General features: G+C 38.9%; 2 protein-coding genes across 2 annotated transcripts in view; both read right to left on the reverse strand.

Moving 5' to 3' along the window:
* Nucleotides 1–20,101, reverse strand: part of LOC308291760 (antigen WC1.1) — a gene marked incomplete at its 3' end in the record, with an annotated part of 32,908 nt that extends 12,807 nt beyond the window's left edge. Inside the window, exons 1-19 of the mRNA XM_080733888.1 lie at nucleotides 20,035–20,101; nucleotides 19,451–19,786; nucleotides 19,072–19,173; nucleotides 18,570–18,791; nucleotides 17,883–18,116; nucleotides 17,504–17,658; nucleotides 16,990–17,143; nucleotides 16,365–16,676; nucleotides 14,700–15,011; nucleotides 14,115–14,423; nucleotides 13,465–13,755; nucleotides 12,945–13,253; nucleotides 12,420–12,710; nucleotides 11,997–12,190; nucleotides 11,614–11,713; nucleotides 11,283–11,456; nucleotides 10,802–10,894; nucleotides 10,112–10,263; nucleotides 8,983–9,088 (exon numbers count right to left, since the gene is read on the reverse strand). Of these exons, the coding sequence (XP_080590014.1) occupies nucleotides 8,983–9,088; nucleotides 10,112–10,263; nucleotides 10,802–10,894; nucleotides 11,283–11,456; nucleotides 11,614–11,713; nucleotides 11,997–12,190; nucleotides 12,420–12,710; nucleotides 12,945–13,253; nucleotides 13,465–13,755; nucleotides 14,115–14,423; nucleotides 14,700–15,011; nucleotides 16,365–16,676; nucleotides 16,990–17,143; nucleotides 17,504–17,658; nucleotides 17,883–18,116; nucleotides 18,570–18,791; nucleotides 19,072–19,173; nucleotides 19,451–19,786; nucleotides 20,035–20,053 (3,865 nt within the window). The 5' untranslated portion in view covers nucleotides 20,054–20,101. The remainder of the gene's footprint in view (nucleotides 1–8,982; nucleotides 9,089–10,111; nucleotides 10,264–10,801; nucleotides 10,895–11,282; nucleotides 11,457–11,613; nucleotides 11,714–11,996; nucleotides 12,191–12,419; nucleotides 12,711–12,944; nucleotides 13,254–13,464; nucleotides 13,756–14,114; nucleotides 14,424–14,699; nucleotides 15,012–16,364; nucleotides 16,677–16,989; nucleotides 17,144–17,503; nucleotides 17,659–17,882; nucleotides 18,117–18,569; nucleotides 18,792–19,071; nucleotides 19,174–19,450; nucleotides 19,787–20,034) is intronic.
* LOC308290853 (CD5 antigen-like) overlaps nucleotides 1–20,255 on the reverse strand; it is a gene marked incomplete at its 5' end in the record, with an annotated part of 57,947 nt that overhangs the window by 14,270 nt on the left and 23,422 nt on the right. The window lies entirely within an intron of this gene.

The raw sequence follows: 20,255 nt of genomic DNA on the forward strand, positions 1-20,255 counted from the left end.
CCAGCTTACCCAAGGCATAGAGACCTTGGAACAGGCAAGAGCGGCATCAATCCAAGACAAGAGAACCCGCTGGAAACGTGGACCTCTCACCTCAATATACATGTAGGACAAAACTCCCTGTGGTGTCTGTGGAAGACTGTGTGCCCCAGGGCCGAAACTTTTGTAGGTTTTATCGTAGCAAAACAGTAGGCTAAATGACTATACTATACTATACTTTTAGTAAAATGACAATATCTGTCCATTTATTTAAGGATGTAAAACAGGCACACACAAAATCTGAAAATAATTTCCAACATCTAAATTGCTGGTTGCATCACTGAATTGATACTCTCTATACAGAGAGAACTCAACTTCCTGACAAGGGTGATGATAAGCTTCACAAAAGCTGTGTGATATACAATCAGTGAAACTGAGTTTGATCTGTGTATCATTGTCTGGTGAAGCCGATTCAGGGCTTTCATTTCATGACTGAAGTCAACATCCTCATAATCACAACTTTCATGGGATTTTCTTACTAGATAACACAGTTAGAAAAGTACGGGTATAAATGTGTTTTAAAAGAATCGTGGCGTGTCATTGTAAAGTTGCCCGAGCGGCCAAGGCTCAAAGAACAGTCCAGAGATGCAGGTTGAGGTTTTTTATTTCACCCAAACCTCCTCCACCAAACTTCAGTACAGTTTACAGTGATTTCAAGCAGCAAAAAAAGAATACTGGCCAAACACTAACAAAACCCAACTGGTTAAGGCTGCGTTCACACTGTCGAGTGATATGCTCTGTCACCCTCCTTGGGGGATGAGGGTATAGCCTCTTGGCTTAAAGCAAGTTTGATTTAAGCCAATAGGTTTGCTAGGCCGCACTCACATAGTAAGAACATTTGTTCTGTGCATGATCTGTGCTCTTTCAAAGTTGCATCAAAGTCTCCAAAAAAGAATCCATTTCCCACAATGCTTTGTGGGAAGTGGGCGGTGGAGTTGGGTGAAGGCAGAGTAGTGCTGCTTTTTGGTGACACATAAAATGGATCTACAAGCTCACAGCGTGCCGCCATGCAACACTTTGTGAGCTTGTAGATCTGCTATTTTAAAAATTACTTTAGGTACTTGAAGTACATTCTGATGCCAACACAATACTTTTACTCAAGTACATTTTTAATTCCAGGCTTTTACTTGTAACAAAGTATTTCTATGTTGCAGTATTGATACCTTTACTTTTACGAATGTGAGTATTTTTTTATATATTTTTTCCCACCACTGTACATGACAAAAAGCTTAAATTTTATTATGAATAGCACATTTAATCAAAACATATTTTTAGTATTAATTGTTATTGTCGAATGTTTAAGCATGTTCTAATCATGAACTTTACTTTACTTAAAATAGTTTTCATTCTGAAATGGAGGTTTCATGTCACTGCAGACAGGCTCTGCTGCTGTAGAGTACAGACCAGAGCAGTGTAAGGAGAGTGACGACACGCTTTGAACTCTGAACTCGCCACAGACCGGAAGTGGCTTCGCATGGAGTCCTAGCAAGCCTCTGCCCCGTCCGCCCCCATTCTAGCCAAGTCATTAATTCGCTGGTAAGTAGACCAAATCACGTCTTTTTCACAATTTTAACGCATTCACGGGCCTCTCTAAGGTAGATAACATTTTTAAAAGGGTGAAAAATACGTGATTTAGTCTACTTACCAGCGAGTGAAAATGAATGGGGGCGGACGGGGCAGAGGCTCGCTAGGAAGGAGACAGGCTCCATGCGTGCATGTGTGCGCATGCGTAAGCTAGGCTAAGTTAGCTTCCCACCATAGAGTAAATAGGCTTTCCACGTTTACTATGGGAGTCGACGGAAGTGTCGCCACTCTCCTTACACTGCTCTGGTACAGACTACAAGTGAACACTTAAAAATGCATTACTATTAAACAAATATAACTTGGGTGGAAACTCATTGACAATTTAAATAAACATTACTTGAAACCTAGGAAACACCCCTCTCTCTCTGTGGAATGCATGTGTTAATAGTAAATACAAATAATTTAAATATTTGATGCTCATATTAACCTTAGCAAGTATTAAGTTGGTTTTCATTAGCTAATGCATTTCGTACAATCCATAGGGCTGGACCATGCATGGACATATAACATCATCAAGTTACTGCATCTATTAAAACATGTCATTCAGACACTTGAAACTGTGCTGTCATCTTCAGGGGTCATTGATATAATCTCATCACATTAATATACTCACACTTAAATGTGCGTCTTCTCAGGAACAGGCTCGGGAGAAGCAACATGATCATAATCATTACCTAATCCACCCAGGGAGCTCACTGATCTGTGTGCCCGCCCCCGCTTCCCATAGCACACAGCTCAGAGCCCTGCACCCCTGGTTGGGGAAATCCCTCTTCCTATGCCTGAATTGTCTACTAGCTACTAGCTAGCTGTCTACAAGTCTATTTTAATGGGCTATTTTAAGGGTGTCTGATAACCTGAAATCAGTTAAATTAACACTCTGGATTTTAATGTATAGTTGACTTTGTTGGTAGAAAATGGGAAATCATCATAATGCAAAATAAACATTGAGATTGGATTCATTCATAAGTAGTAATAGGTGTGTAAGAGAAAAGTATGAATTTTGTTTATGGGTCAGTTTATGGGTCAGTATGAATTTTGTTATCAGGGTCAGTTGTTTGGGAACTGCTTATTTGAAAGAACTATAGGTCATGGTTACCTTTGCAACAGATTTCAGGAGGTCCAAATGAATGTTTGTGCGCACCAGTGATGTTCCCAATTACTAAAATCAAATATTCCTTAGAGTTTGACAGTTCTTTTCTCTAGACTTCAGATTTGTGCAACAAACAGTGCCATTTGTTGTATTTGTGGTGCCCTAATGGCTGTAAGTGACATTGCATTTAGCTCTTTGTTGTGTAGAGGTTCCACAATGTGTGATTTGTTAAATTAGCTCCAGACAGAGACAGTGGCGAAAACATAATCTCCATTTCTGGCTTTTGGCTTGGCGGAGATAATTAGTGTTTGAGAACGTTTCATTGGCAAGTACATTTTCTCAAACTTGGACTGGGTCCTCTGCATTTAATCCATTCAAACTATGATGAGCTGTGCTATTGCACCGTGGGAGCACTTACAATAGTTTCTTCCTCAAGTACTGTACACTTTGACATGATGTCGGGAAGAGCAGCATGGGTCAAATTGGGAACCTTCCAAATTCAAGGTGAATACCTTGAATTACAGCATGGTGAAACGATTATTGTATAATACAATTCAAAAAGTCTAAAATCCAGGTAATGTGACAGCTCAAGATTTTCATCTCTCACAAATCTGTTGCGCTGAAGTGATCAGAGATTAAATGCAGCGGAAAATGGTTGGTGGTTTTGCCAGAACAGCCAGTTTAGCAGAAACACAGCCGCAAGCCACATGTTTAACCACTTGTTCCACCTAGGAAGGAACTAGTGATCGCATGCACAACTACACATCTGTTTGGTCTTACCGGTAGATGTGCTCGAATTATATAACTGCTGGCTACACACACTGCACATAATATTCTAAGTCTAAGATATTCACATGCACGTAGAGGATTAGAATAAATGTAAAGTGTTACTAAAGTGTTACTCAATTTAATTGTCTGTCATTTTCTGTTCCAGTAAGATACCCTAAGGGCTAGAAGCGACCTCGCCCTAAAGGGATAGGTTGTGCACATGGGTGCGTGCACATGGGCGCTTTGGCATGTATACCCTTATGCTGAGCTGGTCGAGTCATCACTTTGATGTCAGAACAGGTCAGCTATACCCATAATTAAGAGAAGAGAGTATTGTGAGCCTACCAACGCCTTATTTATAAATATGTATGCTTTGAAATTCTGGCACATAGTCAATCTTCAAACTTTACTGATTTTGTACAAAGCACATAATAATCTCCTTCCATCCTGTCTTCGGGGGCTGTTTGAAGTAAAAGAAACCAAATATGAACTTAGAAACAAAGGTATGTTTGAACCAAAATGGGCAAGAACAAACACAAAAAACACTGTATATCTGTTAAAACGGTAAGTTTATGGCAATTCTGTGAACAAGAATTGGGGATGTGCAGTTCAATATATGGGTTCAAAAAATGTTTAAATATAAGACGATGAATAAGTACAGAGATTCAGAGAGCTATCATGATAACATATTATTATCTATCATACTTAGTATCTTAGAATGGAATCTAGGATGCTGGTATTAGCCGGGGACCCACAAGCCCAAAAGCACAAGGAATAGGGTAGGACCTGTGATTTTTTTGCCGTACTTTTTATTTCTGTTTTATCTATTAGTTTGGTCATTAAGGTCCACAGAATGAGAGGCCTGCTCTGCCGGAAACATCGCGAAAAAAAGTTATGGCCATTTGTATATTCACTGTCCCATTGACTCCACTACACTGTGACTACACAGGAAAAGAAAAATATATAAAAAAAGAAAGAAATCTGCTTTAAGTAGCATGTGAGGGGTCAAACTGGGGGTTCTTCATGATTCTGAATCCATTGCAAGCATTTGTTTTGCATGAAAAACATTCCTTGGGCTACATTTCGACCCCAGAAAATGGTGAAAAGCGATGAGTCATCAAAAAAAAGTTAAAAAAGGTGATGATTCAACACTTTTCACCGTTTTCTGGGTCTGAATGTTTGCCCAAGGAATGTTTTTCATGCAAAACAAATGCTTGCAGTGGATTTTTTTTATCTTTTTTTTGATGACTCATCACTTTTCACCATTTTCTGGGGTCGAAATGTAGCCCAAGGAATGTTTTTCATGTAAAACAAATGCTTGCAATGGATTCAGAATCATGAAGAACCCCTAGTTTGACCCCTCACATGCTACTTAAAGCAGATTTTCTTCTTTTGTAATATTTTTCTTTTCCTGTGTAGTCACATTGTAGTGGAGTCAATGGGACACTGAATATACAAATGGCCATAACTTTTTTTTCGCAATGTTTCTGGCAGAGCAGGCCTCTCATTCTGTGGACCTTAATGACCAAACTAATAGATAAAACAGAAATAAAAAGTACGGCAGAAAATCACAGGTCATCTCACATCCTGTAGGGGTGGGTCCCTGGCTATGTATCGGATAATGATATGATCATTAGTGATTATGTGATTCAGGTGATTACAGTATGTGGCTGTATATATATGTATATATATATATATATATATATATATATATATATATATATATATATATATATACAAATATATATGTGTATATGTGTATATTATGTATACAATATATTATTTTTAATCTGTTAACTACTCAGATCTTTGTTCCTGTTTTTGTTTCTCTTGTTTTTGTTTTCTTTGAGAGTCTTACTTTCTTATGTTTTGTCTAAAATAAAATTATGTTATGATAAGGGTAGGCAAAATAAGCCATGGGCTTCAAGCCTACAGATGAATTGAATATAATTGTATATGTGTTTTGACCAAATAAAAACTACTACTACAATAAATCAATCAATCGATCAATCAAAGCTTAAAATAACCATGATACATTTAAGTAAATTGTCGATAGGCCTAGGGTCGTCAAGGGCCCCTGGCTGGCACAGGCTATCCATTGGCCTAGCGCATAATCTACAGCCTATTGCCTCTGGCTGTAGAGGTGACACTGAATATCTTTTGTATGTGTTTTATCAAGAACAGGATACCTTTAGATTGTTGGCCAAATGGAAGTGCATTATATCACATGGCATTAGACCTAACTATTACGGTTATAGTCTATGTTGTGATTTGCACCGAGCTGGGCTCAAACCCCAGTCTACCACTTGGCAACCCAGTGCACAACCCATCATGCCAATAGAGTGCTAATCTCAAATGTATTAGTAATAGCCTAAAGCTTCATGTGTGTGGTTGTACAGAATGTACTGTAATACAGGTACTTATGATTAGTCCTAAATGCTTAAGTGCGTTAAAATGCATTATTAATATTCTGAAGGCTTCACTTATAATTCTGCAGATGTGTTATTACTAACACAATCATTTATCTTCATGGACAGTGGAGTGGAGCTTCGTTTTAACTAAGAAACCACAATGCAAAAACAACCAAAACACCGGACCAACTTTAAATTAAAGCCCATCCACCATTATGGATAAATATCAGGTCTGTCGTATACAGGTCTGTTTCTTGCTGAGATGATTATTGATGACATTTGTAGCCATCAGCTGCTCTCTCGTACTGTATGTCTTGACCATTTGGGGTAAAAGTTTAAGTGATTATGAAGAAAGTGCATGGACATGAAATTGTGAGCACAGATTTAAAATACCTTTAATTCATTGTAAAGAAGGTTGCTTTAAGTGAAAATGGCTCATTGTGCTGTGTATCAAACTATAGATGATTAAATAACATACAGTTTGACACTCAACAACAGAGCAAATTTCAAAGTCTCTGAAGATTTCATAGATTCAGAAATATAAGAGGATTCACCTTTCAATTTGACATCATTAGACACACAGGTAAATCATTAGTTTTCATTTAATCACTTAAACCCTATATATTTAGTTGACCAGGGTCCATTATAGGGCTCTGTACTAGGTCCGCTAATGATTCCCTCTACACCAAATGTCTTCGCTGAAAATAGCCAATTGGTTATTTTCACCATACAGTATGTTTGGTAGGAATGTTACCCTATTGTGTATGTTCTATAATTGAACACAACATCTGCTAGAAGAAACACACAATGTACAGTTTATTTTTCTTACAGATTTCCTGGCGTGCCCTACAACAAACTATATTGTGTTATGGCTCACATGAATACTGTATTTACACAAAATGCATATTTTCTTTTTGACTAATTGGCCAGTGTGGTCAATATTTTAATTGAAAATTGTATAACTAACATGCATCAATAGTAATGCAATTCATATTGTTTAAATGTTTATGGATAATGTCCTCATGAAAAATGATAATTACAAGTCATTCAGAAAACAAAATGCAAAAGGTTAACTATACATCTCTTAAAAAAAATGTAAAACATATGTTCAATAAAAAAAGAAAAAGAAAACAGGAATAACTAACAGTTATACCCCAAATCTCTACATGAAATAGAACATAAGTATAATGATAGGACATGATAGCATAAAACGTGCAAATATAATTTCACATTAGCGGTGCTGTAAGGAGAGATATACAGATGAAGCAGAGGCTGTGGCTCTCAAAGTGGGAACACCCAGTGGTCCTTGAAGGGGTTTATATAGTATCAAAAGAAGTTTAACCACTTTAGCTATATACATTTTGAAAAAAAAGAAAAAAGAAAAAGAAAGAAATATATGTATTTTTTTAACACAAATCTCTGGTACAACATATTTTCTGATGGGAGTCTGCAGCCAAATATATAATAATTTGGTGGTCTTTGCCGTGATTTGTTTGGGTGAGCGTCACTGTTCTAGACTAATCCCAATCATCCTGTACTCACTTTAACATCTAAAAAATCAAACCTCGTTCGAAGTGGAGCTGTGAATTTGAGCAGTTCCAGATCTATGCTTTTGATTCTGTGTTTTAGATCTATGAATTCTAAGTGTTCTATATATAAATTCTATGTGTTCTAGATCTATAAATTGTGTGTGTGTGTGTGTGTGTGTGTGTGTGTGTGTGTGTGTGTGTGTGTGTGTGTGTGTGTGTGTGTGTGTGTGTGTGTGTGTGTGTGTGTGTGTGTGTGTGTGTGTGTGAACTGTAAACTGTTCCTATGAGTGAGTGGTGAGTGTGCCTGGCCTGCACAAAACAGCGCCCCTCCTTTAACTAGTGTGTTGTGTGTGGCCACTCAAGGTATTGCCAGACTACGGACACGGCCAGCCACCCAGCCAGCCACCCACCCACATACCCACGGACATACCTGTCTATTGGGAGCTTGTGTTCCACAGCTCCAAAAAGTAACACAAGAGAAAGTAGCAGTGGGGGATACAAAAGTAAATTGGCTGTAAAATATAGAATATAATCATGATACCCCAAAATCAGATAATTCATTTAACCACTTAAGTACTACAATAAATGAATGAGGAGAATTTATAAAACAATAAAGATAATTCATCATACAGTATATAACAATAATACAAGTTATATCAAATTTAACAATGTTGATGTCATAAAGGCTGGGTGTCCATGTTAAACCAGTGGACATGAGCACAACACCAGACAGTAGCCATTACAAAAAAACGATGCAACGACAAATTCTTCAGATTGTAGTCCTTAGCATGGTTTTTCACTCCCACTTTACATGTCTACAGAGAAGGGAAATCAGTTTTAACATGAGAACCCAGGGCTCTGAACCAAGGGCATCATTTGGGGTCCTATAGGGGATGGCAATCCAACACTGATTTTTGTTGAAGAATCAAATTTTAGATTGGTGCTGGGTACATCTCAGTCCACGCCATATATACTGTAGATTATGTTAGAGATAAAAAAAGAATCTTCTGCAACCTACAACCACTTTCACCCGGGCTTCCCTATAATATTATGGGCAGGTTCACTATAGGCGAACATTTTCAAACTTTTCTTTTTTAATAGGGAAAGTAGCAAATCTACAAGCTCACAGCTTGTAGCAACAGCGTTTTTTGAAATAGGGCTTTAGTGGTAACATCATTTTGCCATCCGCTATTTTTTAATTTTTAATTTTTTTAAATGATGCCTCTGCTCTGAACATTGACACTCGTGAATCTCTTAGGCGTTTTGGCCAAGGAAAGAGAGAGAGAGAACTTTTGACACGGTTCATTTTGTAACCATAATGAAACCAATCTGAACCAATCTGAAACCAGTCTGTTTTGTGAGGATAGTTAAGAAGATGTGTGTTCAGCTGTTTACTGAAATACTTAGATGTTTTACCTCATACAACAGGAGATGACCTGTGTTTTTGCAAAACAGAGGGTAATCACATTGATTCTTTTTGTGCCAGACTTACTGAGGTGACTGAATCTTAGTTCAGGTTTGGCTCACCCCTCTTTGTCAGGTTCCAGGTAATCCTGGTCCTCACCCCCCATAAGCTCTCCAGGTGGGGGGACAGTGTAGACCTCAGCTGTCGTCACTGTGATTTCAGGGACTGTGCCCACGTCGTCATACTCCTCCTGTGGATCCTCCACCTCATAGGTCACAGAATCTGTACATAGATAAACATAAATATAAATATGAACAAACACAGTATCTGTACATAGATAAACGCACACGCAACGCACACGGATACGCACACACACACACACACACACACACACACACACACACACACACACACACACACACACACACACACACACATGTTCGAACGGGCAAGGGGTGCGTGTACGTATGTAATCCGCGTATCTCAAGAACCGTTTGTCCCACCGGCTTCAGATTCAGCACGCATGTTCCCCGCTGCGGTGTCCACACCTTGACCCGACCCGATGCGCGGTTTTCCGGAACCGGGGAAAAACGTTCGGAATCTCCGTATGCAGAGATGATGTGTGACATCAGGCTGTTCTGGAGGAACCGGCGCAAGCGCTGACTCATTGTGACATCACTTCATAAAAGGCTCTGACATCACGTACGCTACATGAGTCAACAAAAAAAATCTCTGTGAGTGTGTATGTATGTATGTAATCCGCGTATCTCGAGAACCGTTCCTCCCACTGGCTTCAAATTAAGCACACGCGTTCCCCGCCGCAGCAGGTAAAGCAGTGCCCTGCCTCGACCCCACCCAATACACGATTTTCCGGAACCGGCGCATACTGTAGGTTTCGGATATCTCCATATATGGGCATAATTGGACACAGGCAAACAGATGTTCAAAACGGATCCTATGACAACAGGTATAATGGGGTTTGCATTAAAGGGTGGGGTATTCATTCCCTATTTACATCGTTCCTGAGTAGGCCGGTCCCCAACTAGACGCTCGACGGCCCGTTATACCATATCTAAATAAGGTAGTAGTAGCACAAAAGTAGTATTTTGTGCATGTTATTTAATTGTCATTGTATATTTATCTAGAAAATGTGTCTTTAGATAATGCTCAGTATAGCCTATTGAGTTGTCATTTCAATATTATTCTTATAAATATCCAACATTCTTCTGGTTATTGTAATTCATAGTGTGTTTCATAAAGGTTTAAGTGTGGCTCAAGACTTTCCTGCAGGTTGAGTGTTGATGTAATCATGCTGTGACTTGTGGCTGCTGGGAGCTGCTGCTCCGCTGGTCTCTTCCTCCACATCGATGTCATCATAAGACAAGGAGGAATTACTTCCTGCATCCTTCTGGTTGTCAGCCGCTGCCTCTGACCCGGATCCTGCATTCACAGTGAGAAGAAGAAAGAAACTAAAACTTGAACAGCTTCAATTTAATACTGACGATTTGGCAGGTTTTATCCTAGCCGACTGCAAACACCAATTATGATACACTATATTATAAGCCCTCAAAATTATGAGCATTTATAAATGTCTTAAAATACATGACAGGCTTCCTTTGTGTAGCATATAAATCAGAAAATAACATCTGTTACTGCCCTATGGGGCCGCAGTTTGTTTTTAACTTGGTGGTTTCAGTGCTGCATGGTGATGGTGATTGGAGGGTAAAGTGCAGTGGAAATAGGAGGATTGGCATGGAGTCTGGAGACTCACATCCAGTGTGTTGATATGCTTTGACAAGATGCAAACTTTGCACGAGGGCCTTCAAGAAAGAATCATATCCTGATTGGCACATCACAGGTTAAGTACCGGTGTAAAGAATTAGCTTATTATTTTGAATCCTGTGTTATTGTCAATGAAACCGAGTTTGATCATCCTGAATGTGAATCACTGTGTGATGGAACTAGAAATATCACTCACCAAGACGATTCAAGGCTTTCATTTCATGATTGACGTCAACGTCCTCATATTCACCACTTTCATACTCATAGCCTTTTTGAGAAGATTTTCTTACTAGATAACAACACAGATAGAAAATTACTGCTACAAAAAATGTAAAAGAAAAAATACATTTAAAAAATGTAGATTTCAGATCAAATCACTGAATGTTTCACATATACTAACTGATACTATTTGTCCAAAGACTGGCCTCTTGTGTCCAGATAGTAGCATTACTGCATTTACTCATCATAATCTCAACACATACCCTGAAACTGACATTATTAGCAGATTCTTGAAATCAGGAACCTCCTGGTTACTAAGTTAAACTACTAGAAAACCTGCATTGTATTGATATGCTCGTAGCGCACTTTGACCTTGTATATCTGCAATTCTTGAATAGCCAATGCTAAAATCTAAAATGAATAACGCTTTCCTGGTTTTAATGGGTTAATATACTCACACTTAAATAGGCGTCTTCTCAGGAACAGGCACAGGAGAAGCACTATTATCATGATCATTCCTACTGCACCCAGAGACGCACCCGTGATCAAGCCGACAGGAGACTGAGTAGTAGTCGTCGTAATGGTAGTTGTAGATGTTGTAGTTGTAGTAGTAGTGGTTGGAATCTGATACGCTGAAATCGGTTGCAGTAAATTAACACTTGTAGTTGACTTTGTTGTTTGAATAAAGCAAATGAAAGATCATAAGACATATGGTTCAGTATTAGTTAAATCACAACAACTAAATCACAACTTTTTGTTTTGTTTTGAAAGTACAGTAGTTTGGGGTACCTTCGCAATAGATTGTAGCTGGTTTTGCGTTCGTACAACCCTGCTTTTTGACACAGTCTTTGATGAACATCTTTCCTTTGCAATCAATTGACGTTTTCATCTAAAATAAAATAAAATAAAATAAATCAATTCGTTTTTGAGAAAGTTTCCTTCAGGAACAAAGTCTGAGATACAAAAGGACATTATTATTATAATTATATTAATTAATTAATTAAAGACTATTCTACTATACTTGAAAAAAGTATAGTGTAGAAGTAATGTGTAGAAGGGACACGATTACAAGTTGTTTTATGATCTCTGACCTACTAACAGTAGGCCATAATCTCCATCTGACAATCTTGACCTGAAACAGTCAAATAAAAACAAACAGGGCAGGAGCTTACTGTTGATGTTGCTGGGTTTGCAAGGGGTGAATGATCTCCTACATCACCACATCCAAGCTCCATGCAAAGAAGGTTCTTGAATTTTTCGTTGAAATCTGTCTTTAGGGGACACACATTCTCAAACTTCTCGCTATCATGATAACGGACTTGAATTGTGCCTCCACACTTCTCTGAGGTATTGAATTTGATGCCATCTGTAGTTGAGTTGAGGGAAAATAATAGGAAATGTTGATGCTGAACATTTAGATCATTACATTTTAGTAGTGAGTACAGAAGAACTAGAAAAGTTATTCAACTACTAAAAGAAGTAGAGAAAAAAGTATTGCTGTTTCAAATTAAAATCAGTATTTTTGACCCATGAGTGACATGGGTACATGAGTAGCCTTACATGATAGCTTGGATTAAATCGTTTTTCACATTCACCTGTACAGTAGACAAATATCGGAGGCTCATTGCACATGGCCTTGACTCTCTCACACTGGCCAAGATGGGACTCGATGCCCTGGCAACGGACATGGTACCCCTTTGACACAGTTCCTTGTCTTTTAAAGGAGACTTGATTGCCGACTTGATTGCCGCAGCCCAGCTCTTTACAAACTATTTGTGAGTGTTGTTCATCCCAGCTACTGCTGCACACCGGTTGATCATTGATCTTCACCTCACCAGAGCACGTCTTCCCTACTGTTGCACTTCCCAGCTTAACAGTAGGGTTTTCTGGGAAAACAGATATACAATTTTAACAAATCAACAAAAACAAATCATCCAATAACACTCAACTCAATAATGTATATTTCTTTAAATGTTTCTTTCCCCTCATTTCTACAGTACACCAAGCAGTCTTTAGCTATATTACACCATCTTTTGCATACAGTACAATCCCATGAAAATTTGTAAAATGTAGTCATAATTTAGTATTTCATTTTTTATTTGTCTTTGTAGTGCCTATACCTTTACATTGGAGATAGACTCCCGCTTCACTGGATGGTGCCTTGTCACGCTCACAGTCCCAGATCGTCCTTGGTTTCTCTGCACCACTACAGTTGAAGGTCTTATTCCACATAAGAGAATCGAAACGATTTGATGGCGTATGGTTTTTATACCCACCAAGCCCAAGATCCTTGCACAGTTTCTCTCCCTCAGCTGGTGTCCAGCCATCGATAGATACCATCCTGGAATGGTGTTGGCTGTAAACAATCACATCTCCCTCACAGGCTTTTCCATGCTCTTTGGGTTTTTTTAGTCCAATCTTCTGCCAGTCTAAGAGGAGAAGTAGCAGGGACAGAGAATAGTTAATGAAAAACAATACATATTAATGTTTACGTCAAGTTCAATTTATCTTTGTAAAATCATAGTGTGCCACAGTCCACGCCCACAATTAGCTGTGTTTAATGGGATATCACTGTAACAGTCCACAGTACCTATGACATATATGGTTAAATTGGAGAGAAATCAAAGCATTTAAGCCTACCAGAACACTTGAGGCCACCAAGAAGGCAACGTTTCTGTTGACCAATAGTACAATCTGCCAGCGTGCCGCTGTTTTCACGACAAGCCAGTCCTGAAACACCATCATTTTCGTGTCCTAAGAAATCCAGAGTCTCGCCAGTCTGTCCACATTTCAGCTCCTTACAGATGGTGTTTCGGACATTTTCTTCACCCAGGGACTCTTTACAGACTGGGCGTTGTTTACCTTGATAGAGAATCTTCAGATTTCCAGAGCAACGATCAGTGGAATTATCGAAATTTGGCTTGACACTGGCTGCATGGAAACAGTAAAAAACGTACTATAGTGACTATTATTTCTCAAATACCATTGAAACTAGCTATTATGTATTGATTTTCACAATAACAAATTTCCCCAATTTATGAATATGACAATGTGAGATAGGCTATAAGTGGACAAAAACAACACAGCTTATCTAAATACAAACAAATTAGTAGATATTAGTAGACTAGTTGTATTGTGGGTATTTGTTAACCTGGAATCCAGACGTTGATGCTCGTTCAGGTGTTTTTATTTTAATTTTATTTCACTTAAAAAAAATACAATCTGTTGAACGGAGCAAATCAGTCTGAATTCCAGGCTAGCTTTTTTGAGTATTTCAAAGTATCTTTTACCCGAGCAAACCACAAAGGCTGGTTTATTATCGCAGTTGGTATCCCTGTCTTTTTTCACAATGATGCTTTCAGTCAGGTTGGTGGTCTGTTTGGTCGGGTACATTGCCAGGATGCTCACTCTTTTCACCTCTCCCAGGTTCCCCCCTGGTTGTCTGATGTCAGGGACACGGCGTCCACAGCCCAGGTCTTTACACAGCATTTCAGATTGGTCATCAGTCCAAGTGTCTGCACACACACCCCCACAGTCTTCATTGATGCACACCTTCACTGTCCCCCAACACTTGTCTGTCAGCGTTGCAGTAATATTACCTGTTGAAATTCAACATGCTGAAATCAAACAGCAAATGCGACTTGCAGGTGTTACCGAACTATGTTCTGTGGATTATAGGATGTTGCTGTGAACATGTTGGCAGAGAAATAAAGATACAATGATAAATAGGAAAATGACCAGATCTACTGTAAGCTGAGAGCTCACATCAATTAATGCCTATAAAAAACGTGTTCTTTCGTAGCAAAACAGGTTATTTCTGGAAAGTACAATTTAAAAATACACAGCAACGTGAATTAAAAACGGTTACACATTACCTGAACATTCCACAAAAGCGATGGTCTGGTTGGATGGTGCTGTGACGTTTGGACAGTCAAATACTGATTTCTCTGTGTTTGAGCAATTGTAAGATTCTATCCAAGGATCATTTTCCATTCCAGTCTCTCCAGAAGGAATAGGTGATAGTGTAAAAGTGTTGACCTTCCCACAATGCAGTTGCCGACACACCACCTGAGCAGTTTGGTTCCACATCTCATTGGACCCAGAGAGCCAGTAGTCCTTTCCATCATGTTCTACTCCCACCTGGCCAGAACAAGACGTTCCATTTCTCATGAACACTACCTTGTGTTCTAAAAACAAAAAGGAGGAGAAAAAAAGAAAGAAAGGGAGGTGGTGGTGGTGGGGTTAATGCTTTAAATTTAGAAAACCATAACATAAGCCTTTGATTGATAATTGAGTATTTGAATTGTGGGAAAGACATACTGTACTTTTTATTAATTACAAAAGGGCAAAGTATGAAGTACAAAATATTGTATTGTTTTATTAGAGAACTGGAATAAAATCAAGAGAAGAATCACTTCTCACAATTGCTTCAAACCCAGACATTCTCCCATCTATTCATGACCCGGTTTTCAAAACTGGGAAAGAAAAGGTTTTGGATCATTTGGTGAAATTGTTTAATGATGCTGTCATGCATTCTTTTGCAGGATTAAAATGCAGGTATGAAAATTATTTTGATATACTGTACCTACATTGAGACATTTCATCCTGAATTAAATAAAGGCTCCCAATATGTCATTTTATAGGAAATGTCAAATTAAGCAAAACTTTTAGGAAGGTACTAATGGAGAAGAGATCCAGTAGAACTAAAAGATAAGACATTACGCTTGGGTATTACACTCTGAAAATAGCAGATGTACAAGCTCACAATGCGTCACATAGATTGGCTATTTTCAGCATTGCAACCAAGTGTAAAATCATTACGACGCCATCAAGGCTTGCCAAAATACATTTTAGTTGACTAAATTAACTGTAGATTTTGTCAACTAAAAGTGTTGGATAATTAGTCAGCTAAAACTACACTAAAACTAAAACATTTCAGATGACTAAAAGATGTCTAAAACTACCGTAAATGGAATTTTATTTAGAAGACTAGGCTAGTCATGTTCCCATAAACATATTCAAAAATAGGAAGCGAATTATCAGAAATGCGCATTAAGACAAAGCGAATTTAGCCTGTTTCTATTTGCGGGTGTCATTCCAATTAGCGACGGTCGCATGAGCCGCATGAAGCACTCCCTCCCTCCCTACCTCCTTGCCCACCACTGGTTCTGTCGGAGGCTGTCTTTGCAAAACAGTCTGTATGCAGAGCTACAGCTGGCACATTGTGAAAACGGGAGGAATTTACACACGGTCCGTGTCACTCCGTGTGTAACAACCGGTTTGTTTTGTGGGCTAACGCTATATAATGGACGTTAAGCGGCAGGGGAAAGTGTTAACTTGGAGGACAATGGACCAGAACGTCATCATTTATTTTAGTTTTTGCGGATTATCAAAGTTTATTCGAATTTTGAAGTGTTTCCATAAAAAGATTTATGCGAATAAGCCTTAATGTGCATTAAGAGGCTTTATGGAAACGCCACTAGTGTGAAGAACTGTGTTAAACCCCACTTTAGACAGACAGATAAACAGAACAGACTCACTTTGGCAGATTATTTCCACTGGTTTGGGATCGCTTCCTGGCCGGACACGTCCATCTTTGACACAATCAGATAGTTTCTGTGATCTGTCACACCTCACTATCTGCTCAAAATAGGAATCTTTGAGAGAGAATTTGCTTTTGCTGGTAGAGTCGGCTTTGACATTCCCACAGCCCAGTTCATTGCAGACACTGTTTGAATTTTCACCCGGCCATTCATTTGAATGTGTGACCATTTTCCACTTTCCATTGTCTTGAATCTCCAATATGCCAGCACATTTCCCTGGGCCCTCTGACAAACGTACTTTGATACTTTCTGCATTTGAAATGACAGGAAGAAAACATGGTTCAAATATCAGAAATAATTTGGGAGGCAGAACTTACAACAGTTCCTACAGCTTATCACACAGCCACTAAACACACAACACATTGCAGCATGAATTCACAAGTTGTTTCCACTTCTTATAAGATTTTTTATTATTGTTGAAATTGTATTTCTTTAGTCTGAATATATTTGTGCAGCTGATTTGATGATACCTTTAAGAAACATTCATAATTATAGCAATGATAAATAGCCAACAACACCTGCTGAAAAATAAACAGCATACAATAATACAATATTATCTTACTTTCACATGTGACATAAGCGAAGCTACGGCATGCATCAGCGTCGTTGTACTTGGCTTTGCAGTGCCACAGTTTCTTCTCCTTGGCAGTGCATTCCACATTGTCCAGTATTTGACTTTCGGAATCACTGTGTTGGAGGGGGGTGATGTAAATCACCTGCAAAAAGGCATTGGAGGTATTCTAAATGAAATGCATTTATTTTAAAACAGATGTAATTATGCACAAACTGAATAATTTATACTCCTTTAGTTTTTCTCCCTCCAAAAAGTGTTGATTTAAATAAATAGAAATCACAGCAATGTACTCTCAGTAGGAGGGAAATTATGGCAAAGCATAACATTTTTTATTTTACACCAGTCATACCACAGCAAAAACATTTAGGTGACTGAAAATGTCATTAGACTGGTGTGTTCATTTAATGATGAATGTGTACAAATGGACTGGCAAGGTCTGTATCACAGGTTGTATCACAGGTAAGTGATTCATAGGATACTAAGCAGAAAAATGACAGCTCACCTTGCCACAGTTTAACTCTCTGCAAACCACTTCTCCATCGACTTTGTTCCAATCTGAGCCACACACAGGCTTCATGCCCATAGAACTATGGACATAAACTGCACCATAGCAATCGCTGGGTTTTTGGTTGACCATGAGAGTTACGCTGATATTTTCTGTTAAAAGATACCGTTCCAGACATTACACAATACATTACATTCAAATGAAGTTAAATGCATTTAAAGTAAACAAAACAACAACAAAACATTTAATTATTACAGAGTATTTATGCTCGTATTGCAATTTTACATTAGAGTACTTCTTCCACCACTGCAATTGACAAATTTTTCCAGTCCCGTTGCCGTGCTGAAGCGACCAGTTGTATGGAAATGAATATTACCTGAACACGTCAGTGTTGATGGAACTGATCGGCTCCTGTCACAGTTAAATGTCTGGTTTACATTGGTTCCACAGCGCAATTGTTGGCACATTGTATCAGGACTTATTTTGGTGTTTTCATTGCAGACAGCATTCCATATTATGTCACCATCAGAGCGAATTCGGCCACCATCCTCCACTGACACATTTCCAGAACAGGCATTGTCTCCATCTTCCAGACGTAACATGGGGTGACCTGTTTAACATAAACCCTTACATGTAAATTCATCAACTCTGAACATCAAACATTTGAACATTCATTGAGCAGTGTGCTAATACATTTTGTAGCTTGTGTGTGTGTGTGTGTGTGTGTGTGTGTGTGTGTGTGTGTGCGTGCGTGTGTGTGTGTGTGTGTGTGTGTGTGTGTGTGTGTGTGTGTGTGTGTGTGTGTGTGTGTGTGTGTGCGTGCACGCACTCGTCCATGTGCACGTTCGTGCATGCATTTCTGTCTATGTGTTATGCCACTCTCACAACCATGCTGACAACTGTGAGGTAAACAAACAGGGGAAATCTCGCTTTTGCGAACGCCCATCATTTCGACCGGAGGGTTAGCGACTCACTCCACAGAGGTTAAGGTTAGGGTGAGGGTTAGAGTTGGGTGTCGAAAAGATGACATGTAGTAACAGTGACACGCTCCCAACAAACATACCTTCACACGTGACAAAAGCAGGTTTGTTGCATTGATGATCCTGAGGGGCACACTGCCACAGATGATCCTCTTTGTTGGTGTCTGTAGGCTGTGCACAATCAATTTTCTTTCTTTTCTTGGATCCCAAGAATCCCTTTGGCGATGTAACCTTTCTTACATCGACCACAGGTTTTGCGTCACCACACTTGAGATTCTTGCACATGAGTTTAGCTTGCTCCATTCCTTTATGCCAGAGGAAACCAACATTAGGCTACTGATAAGATATTTTACATGGAATTATATAGGATGGATAGAATACTATCACTACTACTTTTACTACTAGTGATATTATGATAGGCCTACTACTACTTCTGCTACTAGTAGTAATTTCATGCAGGTCAAAGGCCGCTAAATTATCACAGTATCAAGAGCATGTCTGATGATGACAAATGGGATGATTCATGAAAATACAAGGAAACGTATAAACACATCAGTGCATGGATGCAGGTAGTGTAACTCTTACCCCAGTTGTCAGAACAAACATAGTATAGAGAATTCTCCTCAGTTTTGTTGAATTGGACCGCTCCAGCACATTTAAAACCATCCAAACTCATTTCAATTTTTTCTACAAATAAAAAATAAAATAACATAAATCAATGCTGTTCCGTGCTCTATAATGTCTTTCTTTTTATGATTCATATTTCATACATTTCTGGGTATTCAGCAAACATCAAACGCACAAAATCACAATAGGCCTATCAGGAATAACTATCAAGGTAAACAAACTCGAAACAAGCTAACACAAACTAAACCAAAATCTAATGTGACAAGCAACAAAAATACTAAAAGTCTGTGCATGTGAATGACAAAGTGACTACATTCATGCTGAGGTGTGGTCTTACCTGAACATTTAATCCATCTCACTGTGTCCTGGTGGTATTTACTGACATCCCAGCCTCTGAAGTTGGGACACTCCCACAGCTGTTTCTCAGCTGTCTTCCCAGTGCAGCTCACGTCATTGATCCACACCTTTTTAGGTATATTGGGTATATCACTTCTTATTCTATAGACATGATCAACGTGGTGGACAGCCTTTCCACAGCCAATGCTCTTACAGACCACGTCTTCGTTGTTACGGTTCCAGTTGTCATCTCCAACAATTCCCCACTCCTTGTCATGACGTATTTGAATGTAGCCCTCACACGGGTTGTCACCACCTTTAAGGATCAGCCTCTCACCTGCATGGTGACACTTCATGTTAAATGTACATCATATCGACTTGGAATGAAGGTTATTATAATTTTGCATTAATACGCAACCCGGTGCAGTCACACCAAACTTTTATTCTGTCAATGATGGTGGATTCTGACATGAAAAAAGCGAAGAAAAAAACAACAACAAAACGCTCCATTCCCCTTGAAAAGCATTGCCAAAATTGTACATTTATTTCAGTTAAATAAATAGAAAATCTCTCTATAATAATAACCTGCTGGGAATAGAAACATATCCTGATAATGATGGGCCCCCAGGGCCCTTGAGGAGGTTTTCCATAAGTAATTTAACGCTGCTATAATATTCACTTGAAATTATCACAATACAAAGATGTGCGAGGGTGAAGTCACAGCGAGGTTTAATTCTACAGTAGGCCTACCTACAGTATGAGGGCGGACTCTGACAATGCTTTTTTTGGGGGGAATGGAGTGGTTT

Source organism: Nannobrachium achirus (genome assembly GCF_963921795.1).
Source record: "Nannobrachium achirus genome assembly, chromosome: 9".
In the NCBI taxonomy this organism is placed as follows: Eukaryota; Metazoa; Chordata; class Actinopteri; order Myctophiformes; family Myctophidae; genus Nannobrachium; species Nannobrachium achirus.